Source organism: Cyprinodon variegatus, unplaced genomic scaffold (genome assembly GCF_000732505.1).
Source record: "Cyprinodon variegatus isolate N-32 unplaced genomic scaffold, C_variegatus-1.0 Scaffold702, whole genome shotgun sequence".
Lineage (NCBI taxonomy): Eukaryota > Metazoa > Chordata > Actinopteri > Cyprinodontiformes > Cyprinodontidae > Cyprinodon > Cyprinodon variegatus.
The window spans coordinates 195090-207633 of NW_015151155.1; the positions used below are offsets into that span (position 1 = coordinate 195090).

Here is a 12544-nt window from a genome sequence, read left to right on the forward strand (position 1 = left end):
CGTGTGGATGAGAGGCTGGTTTGGTGAAAAATTTGTGCGTTTAGGCCAGGGTTCGTCTTCGTGTGGACGGGGCCTCAATTGGCACAGATTTGTTTTTAGAGGACTAGTGTAGATGGGGCATATTAGTAATAATCACATTTTACTCAACTTTTATCACTTTTAGTCTGATGACAGTCCCTAACTCTTCTGTTGGTTATTAATGATCACATCACATTACATTTACAGACTGTGGGGCTGCTTTGATAACAATCCCTCCCACATTGTGATGCTGTGGGTTTCCAATTTGAAGACAAACAAAACCTTATAATATAGAGCCAATCTAATTTAACTAAAATGGCTAATAATAGAAAGGGGACATTAAGTAGTTTCCTAAGTAGTTTCCTTATGCTAACAAATTAATGCCGTAACATTAAAAGAGCTTATTAATAGAGATGTACAGTTGTTAGAGGCTGTCAGTTTTCCCTTGACATGCCATCATTATTAAGCATTAATAAGCTCACAAAATTAGAATCAATGCATCTTAAATATTGGCAGAGAAATCGCTAGATTAGTGGCTTATATTATTACGGCCAAAAAAAAAAACATAATCTACTTTAGGCTTTTCCTTTTTTTCGGGCTAACTCTGAATACAGCTTCCACCCTTTAAACGGGAATTTTTTTTACTGTCCTCTGACATGGTATGAATCGCACAATTAGATTGTTGGGGGGATAGTGTAGAACACACATCGGCGATGAATACAATTGTTTTCAACTTCAGACCAAAGCGGTAGCTTCTCTGAAGCTGTTCTACTCTGGAAACTAAATTTCTACTGCGCAGCAAGATGGCCTTGCTGAATGCATGGATCTGAGGTCTGCACCATACCAAAAAACGCTGAGCTGTTTTTTTCGGTGCATTTTACGGGCGGACAAAACCTGACATAGTGCATGCTGTATGTCATTTTAGCTGGATCACTAATGTTGTGAAATTCTCACTGTTATCGGCTTTGTTTCCAGGGATGCATAAAGGTTGGCACTAAGACATTTGCCTTGAAGTATGTCCAGCCACATGAGTGTGAAAGAGGTCCTTTTGTGAGTATTATTATAGAGTTAGGTTTTATTATTTTCAAGATGACAGTCATTCATTTAACCATTGAGAAATTGCTGGGTTTTTTTTTTTTTGTTAAAGGAACCTGATCATAGAGTACCTCAAATGCTGGACACACAGAAACCCCCATCTGATAAGCCTTTAGAAGATCTGAGGTCTAACATCGATGTTAAACATCCTATGGAAGAGCCTCCTCGCATTCACTTCCAGCGTAACACTGACCTGACTCCAGAGGCGTGGCAGCAGCAAGTTGACCAGCAGCTAAAGCTTGAACAAGCGGAACATCCGGGAGATTCTTCAAACACATCTCTTCACATCTCAGAACAACCCAAGTCTGTATTCAAAGACAGCAAAAGTACGTCAACCTGATCCGCTTGTTTCATATTTCTTTTTGTTTAAAAGATGTTCCAGTTTAGTTTTTGTTTTGTTTCCTTTTTTGTAGCTATGATAATAAAGAATGTGAAGCCTACCACCACAGTAGAGACCATCTTAAAAGCTTTGGACCCCTTTGCATATCTGGATGAAAGAAATGTCCGTTTGGTGAAAGGAAAGCCCAATGGAGCAAAGTCCCTTTGCTTTGTCGACATGGACTCCCACGAGGTACTGTCAGATGTCATTTCATTAGTTAGGAAGTCAAGCTTACCCTTTTTATCGCTTTCAGGACAGAACATTGTCTTTCTTTTTTCTTTTTTTGTAGCAAGTGAAACGTCTGGTTGATCTCCTCACCAAACCCAGACCCCTGTATATTGATGGAGTTAGAGTCCATGCGGAAATTGCTATACCTCTTAAAAACCACATGTAAGTCACCTTGATTGAAGTCTTCCATCATCAACCCGCTACTTTAGAAAATAAAGTTTTTCTTTACTTGGATATTTCTTTTTTTCCTGCTGATTTAGTTTAAGAAGAGAATATGATACATCAAACCCTCCACTTGTTGGGCATCTGCCTGAGGATGCCACAATGGCGGTAAGTTTCTATTTAATGACTAATCAGACATCACTTGTGAGTGCTATATAACATTTAGTCAGAAAACCTACTCAGTGAATGTTGGAATAATTTAAAATGCATAGTAAGGGCATATTAAAAGTGAGGAGATTCAGCATTCTAAGTGCTGAAAATGTTCTTATTTTTCCTCATTACATTACAAACCAGTTTAGACTGTGGTGGCATAGTGTCAGATTTTTGTTTAATCTTTGGATTCTTGAGGGAAAACTGACTAACCAAATCTGGTAGACCTCTGGTGTTGTTTTACAGCCGCCATTCCCACCACCACCACAGTTCTTGCATCCTCTACTGGCTCCTGTTGTTGGCACTCCTCCAACAGAGGTTGCAATGCAGGGTGAGAGCTCTTTCACATTTTTTTTAAGATTGTGAGTTTCTACTGAAATACCCTAACTCATTGTTTTTGCTTGTAGGTGATTTAATGACTCTTTGTGCGAATCCCGCTGCTTCAGCCCCTAGCCATAGTCTGGTATGTTTCATATTATTCAAACCATACGATATGTATATACGAATGTTGACAGGAGGAGCTCCCTGCTAAAGTTGCTTTATTTAAATTATCCAATTTGAAAAGTAAAGCAGATTAAGTCATTTCATGAACAAATTAATCCTATGATGTTTCATTAGTTGTTTCTTTGTATTTGTAACATAATGGTTTACAGCAAATCAAAATCCCAAATTCAGTTTATAATTACATTAGTGTCTTGCAAAAAGTCATATGTTTTCTATGCAGGCTTGTTATGTTATGGCCTCAATAATGAGCATGCAGCCAACAATTGTCCAGCTTTCATCCGTGATTAGAATAATTTGCATAATATCGAAGACACTGTACATTAATAACCCTGCATCTAAGTAGATTAATGGAAAGCTGAGTGTAAGGAGAAAGTGAAGCTGCACAAGTAAAAGATGTAACCACCGCCTTGGAAGCATTGTGAGGCAAAATCCTTTCAGCGTTTGGGGAAGACATGGAGTGTGGTTTAAAGAGCACCACGCCGACCAATACTTGCATTAAGTCACTTTTGAATTGTTGAACGTCAGAAGTGTCCTACTTTGGCAAGGTGGAAAATTACATGTACTGTCATTCCGTGGTCCAAAGTCATTGGACTCTCGGGGTCCAAAGGCCTGGAGAAAAAGTAGAAAAACACAGAATCCAATTTTCTTTACTTTCAGACTGATGTTTTTATTTAATAAATGTATATATGACAGGAAAACACGGACTGAATTGTAGGGTTTTCATTGCTGTAAGCCTCAGACATCCAACTAAACAAAACCAACCATCTGAAAAAAACACAGTAACAAACCTATAATACATTCAGGGTTCATTTAGTAAATTCTCCTGAACTAGATAAGCTGTCTTATTAAATATTTTTTGACTCTTGGTGTAGTTTTCTGACATTTGAATGCTGAATATTTTCTCAGGGAAGGGACTACAATGTAATGACTACTGCGGCCCCATCAAACCAAACTGGTCAACGTCTTCCTCCTCCAGACTCTGGTGCAATACAGCCCCCCACTGAGGGTGCACAGACATATATTTATGGTGAGGAAAAACATGTTTAGATCCTTTGGAAGATGTTTTATATATTAAAGTATATCCATTATAGGGTATTAATCAGCAACTACATGTCATACAAAAATAACAATGTTGCATGTTTTCCAGGTTCTGAAACTCCAGACATGTCCAGTTACTTGTATGATTCAACGTCGGGCTTCTACTACGATCCTGAGACAACACTGTACTACGATCCAAACTCAAGGGTGAGGCATATATGCAAAATTGCACATATATGCTGTGCATCTATGTGCAATTTTGTCTTTGGCGTGTAAAATTAAGATCGGGAGTTTTAGGAGCTAGACTGTCTTATGTTGTCATTAAGGTGGGGGATTCCTAATAAACCTTGCTCTCTCTATAATGAACCTTTTCAATAAAAAAAAACAAAAAACGTTCTGAGTTGATTTAGCCCTGCTGAGCTCTTTGAGTATCATGTAAAAGTAATGTAAAACTTGCATATTAATCCTCAAAGATATGACCATCATGTAAAACATAAGGAGCTAAAGGGGTTCTTCCTTACATATCCATCCATCCATCCATCCATCCATCCATCCATCCACTGCTTATTCATCACGGTGGGGAAGGTGCATATCTCCAGGTGTCGATGGGCGAAAGGCGGGGTACACCCTGGACAGGTGGCCAGTTTATCGCAGAGACATACAGCCTCTGGGACATACACAGTTATGGTTTTAGACTGGGAGGAAAATGCAGTACCCAGAGAGAACCCAGGCATACACAGGGAGAACATGAAAACTCCATGCAGAAAGAGCCTAGGCTGAGAGTTGAAGCTGAAACCTTCTTGCTCCAAGTTAGCAGTGCAGCAAACTGTGCCACTTTTAAGATTTAAACAGTACTGTAAGTTTTCACTCTTATCGTTGAAAGTTTCTTAATTTCATTAAAGTTTAGTTGTACAATTAAATATTTATCTTCACATATATTCCTAATTTTGGTTCCTCATCAACTTTATTTATAAAGGGCTTTAACATGAGCCTCAGCTAAAACACAGTGCTAACCATCAAGAGGAATAAAATAAAAGGACTTAACACACAATAATAAACTAGAAAACGTGGTATAAAACAGAGTGAACTATCACAAGAAACGGCTAACAGCTTGAACAAATTAAGTAAAATAAAATCTCAGATTGTTGAAGGACAGCATGTTTTAAAACAAATTAAAATATTAACGGTGAAGCGGCCTGTTGAGTGCAATGCTTATATGTTCTAAAACTCCTATCCCTCCTCACATTTTCTGCAGGTTTTGTTCAATTCTAGGATCTTTGTGAGATTTGTATATAATTTTTATTTTTATGTTTCTGAAATCATATTTGCTATTTTTCCCATTTTTCTTGTCTAGTATTTCTATAACGCTCAATCCCAGGAGTATTTGTACTGGGATGGAACAGCAAAAACCTACATCCCAGTTCCAGAAGGAGGCTCCACAGGTTCCCAAACGACACCCACTATGACTGCAGAAGACCAGGCTATTCTTTCCAATCCAGCTGCAGATGCTCCTTTAGAGATGAAAAAACCTTCAGCACCACCCCAAGCTTCTGCCGCCCCTGTTGCTGGTTCAACAGAGAACTCTGCAGGGTCTGTCCAATCTCTCACAGCCTGTGTCGAAAAGAAGGACGGAGAGGAATCTCCAAAAAAGGATAAAGAAAAGGATGGCAAAGACGATAAACCAAGAAGTATTGCCGCTGTTAAGGTAGCATTCCCTGTAAACTAATCCCAAGTCATGGTGGAGTTTGTGTAGCTAGGTGGTGATGAACAAGTATTTTGTTGCTGCTGTTTGCAGATAATGAAAGATATGGAGCGGTGGGCAAAGATCCAGAATCGTCAGAAAGAAACTGTGCGGGCTCCATCTCCAGTCCTAAAGTCTGGGATTGATGATGAGAAGAAGCAGTCCAAGTCAGCTGATGCTGCGTTTGCTATATTCGAGCGGAAGGTTGGCTACTGCTCTTCACCATTCATAATTTGTTATTTAACAAATTTACTTTCAGCTGTGTTTATCCTTTTGTTTCTTTAGATCACAGGAAATGAAGATCTCTTTAAGAAGCCTGTTGCTCCAGTCAAAAAAGAGGAAAAATCTAAAGTAAGTTGGTCTGTATTGTCATTGTTGGTTTTTGTCTTTTCCAAGGACGGGTCACTGGGCAGTCAGTCCCAGCAGAGACTCCCAGACTTCCTTCTCCCTAGACACCTCCTCCTGCTCCTCATGGGGAAGATGAGGTGCTCCAGCTGTGAAGACATAGTTCCTCCAGTGTGTCCAGGTTTGTCCCCTAGGCCTCCTCCTAGTGGGATTTACAGGGGCAATCCAAAAAAAATTGTCAGAGCCACCTCAGCTGACTCCTTTCAATGCGGAAGAGAAGCGACTACTCTGAGCCTCTCCTGGATGACCGAGCTGCTCGTCCTTACTCTAAGGGAGCGCGCAGCCACCCTGCAGAGAAAACTCAATGCGATTGCTCCCCGCAACTTCGTTCTTTCGACCATGATCCAGATTTCATGACCATAGGTGAGGGTAGAAATGTAGACCAACCGGTACATCGAGAGCTTTGCCTTGTCGCTCAGCTCTCTTCGCCTCAACAGTTTGGAGCAGGGTTGGCATTATAGCAGCAGCTACACTGATCTATTGGTCTTCCGCTCCTTTCTCCTCTCACTCATGAAAAGGATCCCAAGACACATGAACTCTTTAACTTGAGGCAGGAAACTTTCCTCCAACCTGAAGGGAGCAACCCACCTTCTTCTGGTTAAGAACCATGGCCTTGATCTTCATCACAGCCGTTTCACACTCTGCTGTGAAGTGTCCCAGTGCATGCTGTAGGTCTTAGCAGTAGGGAGGCAGCAGAACCACATCATCTGCTGAAAGCACAGGCAACGTCCACTGGTCCCCAAACCAAGGGCCCTTGGCTACTCCCAGAAATCCTTTCCATAAAGGACCCCTGCCAAAGTCCAAGGCAACAGGTCCAGCTTAATGCTGGCAATGCTGACCAAACACCTGGTCCACTTGAGACACGGTGGCCCATAGTGAAGGGCCCCCAAATCCATACTGCTAGAGCACTCCCACGGGTCAGTATGGGGTACATGGCCAGATGCCTTCTCCAGGTACACAAAATACATGTGGATCAGTTGGACAAACTCTGGGACAATAATCACACTACTCCTCTTTGACAGTCAGCTGTACTCTCCTCTTCAGCACGCTTGCATAGGCCTTCACCCCCTATAGTTAGAACACCGGTCCAGGGTCCTGTCCCTAAACACCACACAACATTGTAAAGTTGTCAGCCATGATAGCCCAGTAACGGAAAGAGAGCCCCAGCTTATCGAAAACGTACCTCAATGGAGTTTTTTGACCAACTTGTAGACTTAGGCCTGTTGAAGTCAGCATGTTTGGCTATGAGCACTGTCTCTGCTTCCATCACAGAAAGTGTCAGGAAATCCTCAAAGTACTCCTTACACCATCCAAAAATATTCTCAGTCAAGGTCGGCAGCTTCCTGCCACATAAAAAATACCGTTAGCGAAGCACTGCTTCCCCCCTCTGGAGGTGTTTGACTGTTCGCCAGAATTGCTTTGAGGCTGACTGATAGTCTTGGTCTCTCCAAAATCGTCTCAAGCCGGGATTTTTGCCTCTCCAGTCGCCCAGGCAGCGGCTTTGTCTAATGTGCAACTTGTTAGCAAGAAATGGCACATCTCTGTGTGAAAAATAAACAGTGTAAGTTTGTAGCTGTTGCTCCTGGATAAACTTTGCTTTTGTCTTTAGCGTCCAATGGGGTCTTTGGGTCTGCTTGCATCAGACTATGGAGCTGGAAGTGATGAAGAGGTTGAAGAAGACAAGGAGGAGGCAACTAAAAGCACCCAAAAGAGCCAGCCTGAGGAAAAGGACAGGCTGACTGACTGGAAGAAGATGGCCTGTCTGCTGTGCAGGAGACAGTTTCCTAATAAGGATGCTCTGATCCGCCACCAGCAGCTCTCTGATCTCCATAAAGTACCAACTCATATTCTATATATGGAAAGATTTGAAGACTAATTACTTCTGTTAAGTTTTTAACACTTGTCTTATTGTCTAATCAGCAAAACATGGAGATTCATCTCAAGATCAAGAAGTCAAAAAAGGAGCTTGAAGCTCTGGAAAACCAGGAAAAACAGGCAAGCAGGCATTAATTAAAGATGGATAATTTTGTTAATGATACGTACAAATTATATGTAAAAATACTAGCGAATGAAACTGAAGGTAGTGTTTTGACCTTCACAGCTAAACGTCAAAGAGACTTCCAGATCACCAGAACAAAAAAGACGAAAACAGCATCACCAACAGCCTCAACAACGTAGCAGCTGGGCTGGAAGCTCCAGGTAGGCTAAGGTTTTAACTTATATGAAATATAATGAACAAGTGAAATTTATTTTTGTTTCTGCTCTTTCAAAGACATGCTTATTTCTCTTCCTTTTTTATTTCCTTTTTTTTTTATACAGAGAAACAGGCAAAGTGAGTGAGAGACCTGGTTTAGGGGCTGAACCTGTCCAGGTAAATTTTATTATCTTTTTATTAAAGATATTGACTCTTGCAGTAAATGTAAAGTTTAAATATTTTTGTTTTTCTTGCAGAAGAAGAAAAAGGAGCATGTCGTATGGGACCACAGCACTTACAAGCAAGCAGTACGCAAAGCCATGTTTGCACGTTTTAAGGAACTCGAGTGATCTCGGTTGTCGGAAAATTATCTCCATTGCCTGAAAATGTGAAACGTAAATGATGTGCTCAGCAAATTCTGCATGAGGAATCACCTCAACTCTTTGAGATCTTTTCTTTGACACACCATGTCTTCAATGCTACAGTTTACGCTGATATTAGGAGACAGATGATTTATTGAAGCTGATCTGAACAGTCAAAAAAAAAAAGAAAAAAAGATTACAATTAATTTTGTTTAAAAAAATACATGTTCATTTTTGTTCCATGTATATTTGAGAAGCCTTTTTTATTTCGTAATAGCCATAGATACATTTGTTTGTTTTTTAAGCTTTTTTTTTATTATTATTTTCAGGGATTTAGATTATTACTTGCTTTTGTTAAGTAAAGTATGAAGTTTAGTCTCTTATGATGTAAATTTGTAAAGTTATCAACTCACCACTAGGTGGCACAAATGTACTACTTTGTTTTTCAATAATTTGTGGTATCCAGCAGGTCATATTGTCTTTAAAAGAAAACTGTTTTCCATCTAATAAAAATACCTCTGAATCAGGTGTATTCATGAGGATTTTGTCTCCTTAATATTTATACATTTACCTGGACAATATCCCATCAGTGATGTTTTACATGTATTTTACTGTACAAAGATTTGTGTTGCTGATTTTATCAAAATAAATCTACTCCAATGACATTTTCAGAAATAAATCGCTCTATTCAAATTCTTTGGTAGAACAGTTTGTGCTGATGCCTATCTGAGTGACTATATGGACACAAAACAGCAGGATTAACTAGAGGAACAGCAGGCACAAAGATGTATGTTGAATTTTGCTGCTACTAAGTAATTCAAGAAGGCTATTTTTTTATAGTTTTTTTTCTTAGTAATTGACAACACATTTAGTCTCTTACTGGAAGACAAGGCTATGAAACTGCATTTTCTTTAGTTGTAAAGAAAAAATAAAGCATATGCTTTCTTATAGGACTTTTTTTAGTAGAAAATTTAATTCACTAACCAGCATATTTATAGCAAGCCAAAACCTTGCATTTTTATGAAGGATACATAATTGAACTGGCATGGCAACTTTATTTGTATATCTCATTTTGCTACCAAGGCAATTCAAAGTGCTTTACGTGAACATAAGTAGGCTTCAACTAGAAGACTGGAGTGGTCTGGGAGGTTGATTCACTGACTATTATCTGTACATTAAGGTACATTGCAGTGGCAGGTAAAAGGCTTATGTTTTAACAGTTTAAATAGAAATTCTAAGGCAACTTTAAACTACAAACAATTATTGCAACTTAGGGTTTAAGCACTTTTACAGTCCTCTGAAGGTTTTTTTTCTAGATATCTGGAGCATAGGAACTAAAGGCTGCTATGCTCCATGTTGATTCTGAATAAGCAAAGTAGACTTGAGCCAGAAGACCTGATGTCTGAGTGGTTGATGCACTGAAAAGTCTGCTTTTTTTATTCCAGGCCTTTCTTTGATTTGTAGACTGACAGATATTTTGTCTGGGGCACAGGGAGGTAGTGGAAGAGTTTTGGAACTGTGGTAATGTGCCTTTTTCAGTTTTATTAGGGATACGGACAGCAGCAGCATTCTGAATCAACTGCAGCTGTTTTTTAGGCAGAGATGTGAAGACACTTTTGCAGTAATCATTACTGCTAAAGATAAATGCATGAAATAGTTTGTCAAGATCCTGAAGATGATTTTTAGTTAATAGAAAGCCAACTTATGTATTTAGGTGCTAACTTTTGAACACTGCTTCGTTCTAAATATTTTTGCTTTTTATTTTGAATTAGTTGAAGAAAATGCTGGTACATACATGAATTAATTTCTCATGAAACAAAAACATTATGTAACTGATGTTTGGAATCACAAACTTTGTGAGGAAATAAGTTAGGGAAATTAAATATACACACCAACATGTGACAAATGGATTATATGGTGAAACTATAAAAAACAGTAAATGACCTGTTCAGACTAGAGCAGTGAAGCTCATACAACTTGTTTTGATGGGTAAATGAACATAAATTGATTTATTTTAACCGAAGTAAACTGAAACACTTTTTTAAAATTAAAAGTTAACCAGCTCCAAACCACCTACCAGCCTTCAGTTTGTAAATCCTATTCATAAGTAGACAGAGCAGAACATGCGAAGGACTTGGATTTAATTTGTCAAAGGTGATGAACACAACTGTGCACCACACCTTTCATAGTGTACCAAAAATAAAGACATGTATATAATGTCTAAAGTTTGAAGTTTACATGTACAACCTTAGTCAATAAGTAATCTTTTCTCAATCAGTGTATCCAAGGTATAATAAAAGCTTTGATCATGGATATCATGGAAAGTTTCCCATCTTTCCAACAAAAGTAAATGGACACATGGACAGGTATGTTTTGCGTTTTCTTTGTTTAGTAGGGAGACAATAACATTTAACTGCATCCTGTCTATTTACATTATGACCGAAAGTTGAGCAGAGTTTTCCCAAGAGAAATCATGCAAGCCGTTGTATATAAAGCTTTTTTGTGGTCACTGTTGGTCCGTTTTCCTGGGAGAGACGGATTGCTTGAATGTCTATGTTGATATCAACCATAGATCACATGCAAATGTTTTGAAATTACTTCCACATTTGCAGCAGTATTCCACTGATTGGTTAAAATCTCTGCATTTTCTTTTTTTTATTTTTTATGTCAGTGTAATCGCAGGCATAAATCTTATGAAAGCTTTTTTTTCTGCAGCAGGTTTGAACCGCTGCCCGTGTATTTGCTTGTATATAACAGATTTGTACCACTGTTGACAGTAGTTGAAAATGCTAGACTGGCACTATTTGTACTTCTGTGGGGCATGAAGTTCTGCAGTTTAAACACAACTGTCAGCACATAATCCCTTGGTCTTTACCAGGGCTGAGGTTATTCTGCCATCAAAATAGGAGATGCATTGAAAAGACTGGGGAAAAACTGGGATTTATTAAAATAAAATCACTAAGGAGGGATTATCTGGCGTTGCCTTTTTCCTACTTTAGCAGATGAGGATCGCCAAGCAGGATTTCTTCCAATTTTCAATTACTTAGTTTTTTTTTTTTGTGTGTGTCTGTGCACCCATTTTCATTTATCTTTTCTCAGCTACGCCAAATGACCTAAAAGAAACAAAAAAATAAAAAAATAAAAAAAAGTCTCCTGCTCCTGGTGACTGATGTCATTATCCAGTCCTAATGAGCTGTGGAATTAGAATTAATGTTCAATTAGTCTGGGGAGATGAGAGGGCCAACTAAAAGCAGCAAACTTTCATTTTTCTACTTAATTGTCCTGGCTTGTGGTCCTTTAGCAGCTGGCAGGTGAAGCCTGGCAGAAAGATAGAAGAAGTCATAGGCAGCAGGTGCGGTAAAAAAGATAATTTGAAGTCTTTACCTTGGGTAGTCCAAGCAACAATTTAGTGCAAACTGAAGTGAAAGCTAAGCTGAAAACCATACAGTAACTGTCATGAAATGATTAATATCCAGACTTACTGCCACTGTAAACTTAGATTTTGTTAAGAGTTTTTTTTTATCTTAGAAAAATGTTTCGCCTTCCAAAATAACGAAGGAATTTAATGTCATAATAAATAAAAAAAGGAAAAAAAGAAGGATACACAGTTAAAATCTAGATCTACGTTTTGTTAAAACTATTGCTGCACATCTTTTTAAGAATTTCAGTACACACCATTGGATCCTGTTTCAAGTCTTTTCCAGCTTTGGAGAAGTTTTCTTTCATGATCAACCTGTTTCAGCTGCCTCCATTTTCTCATCATATGCGACCAGTTTGCTGGGTTTCCTCTGAAGAAAAGCTTCTCCACAACTAAATGTCCCCTCCTAATAACTCACAGTTGTCCTTTCATCTTACAGAGTTACTGCTCTGCCACATGTAGCAGTTTGGCTTCAGCTTAAGGTTTGGTCTTATCAAACAAATCACCTTCTTTCTTATATTTTGTCATCTACGGACTAAGGACATTTTACTTGTTACAATTTGTCATAGAGGTTAGTTTTTAGAGTAAATAATCAATTGTTTGAATCAACAGATTATCCATCAGGAGTTGTTTACTGCTGCTGCTCCTCCCTCATAATGAGCCTCTTTAGTGCTTCTCCTATTAATGCTCTTCTTGTCCTTTCAGTTTGGGTGGATTATAAACATCCTTTCTATTATAGAATGACAGAGAAAATTATGCTCTCTTGAATGTTCACAGTTTATTGTTGTTG

The 12544-nt window shown here is 38.8% G+C and overlaps 1 protein-coding gene across 2 annotated transcripts in view; it reads left to right on the forward strand.

Moving 5' to 3' along the window:
* The window catches only part of LOC107097501 (RNA-binding protein 6-like), a 20025-nt gene extending 11013 nt beyond the window's left edge, over positions 1–9012 (forward strand). Inside the window, exons 7-23 of one of the 2 annotated variants that reach the window (XM_015394658.1) lie at positions 994–1068; positions 1166–1439; positions 1527–1684; positions 1782–1882; positions 1981–2050; positions 2318–2423; positions 2500–2555; positions 3503–3623; positions 3744–3841; positions 4989–5339; positions 5430–5579; positions 5661–5726; positions 7390–7614; positions 7701–7775; positions 7882–7979; positions 8100–8151; positions 8232–9012. In XM_015394658.1, coding sequence (XP_015250144.1) covers positions 994–1068; positions 1166–1439; positions 1527–1684; positions 1782–1882; positions 1981–2050; positions 2318–2423; positions 2500–2555; positions 3503–3623; positions 3744–3841; positions 4989–5339; positions 5430–5579; positions 5661–5726; positions 7390–7614; positions 7701–7775; positions 7882–7979; positions 8100–8151; positions 8232–8324 — 2169 coding nt within the window. In that variant the 3' untranslated portion in view covers positions 8325–9012. The remainder of the gene's footprint in view (positions 1–993; positions 1069–1165; positions 1440–1526; positions 1685–1781; positions 1883–1980; positions 2051–2317; positions 2424–2499; positions 2556–3502; positions 3624–3743; positions 3842–4988; positions 5340–5429; positions 5580–5660; positions 5727–7389; positions 7615–7700; positions 7776–7881; positions 7980–8099; positions 8152–8231) is intronic. The other variant, XM_015394659.1, reaches the window with a different exon arrangement.
* Positions 9013–12544: the final 3532 nt, after the last annotated feature.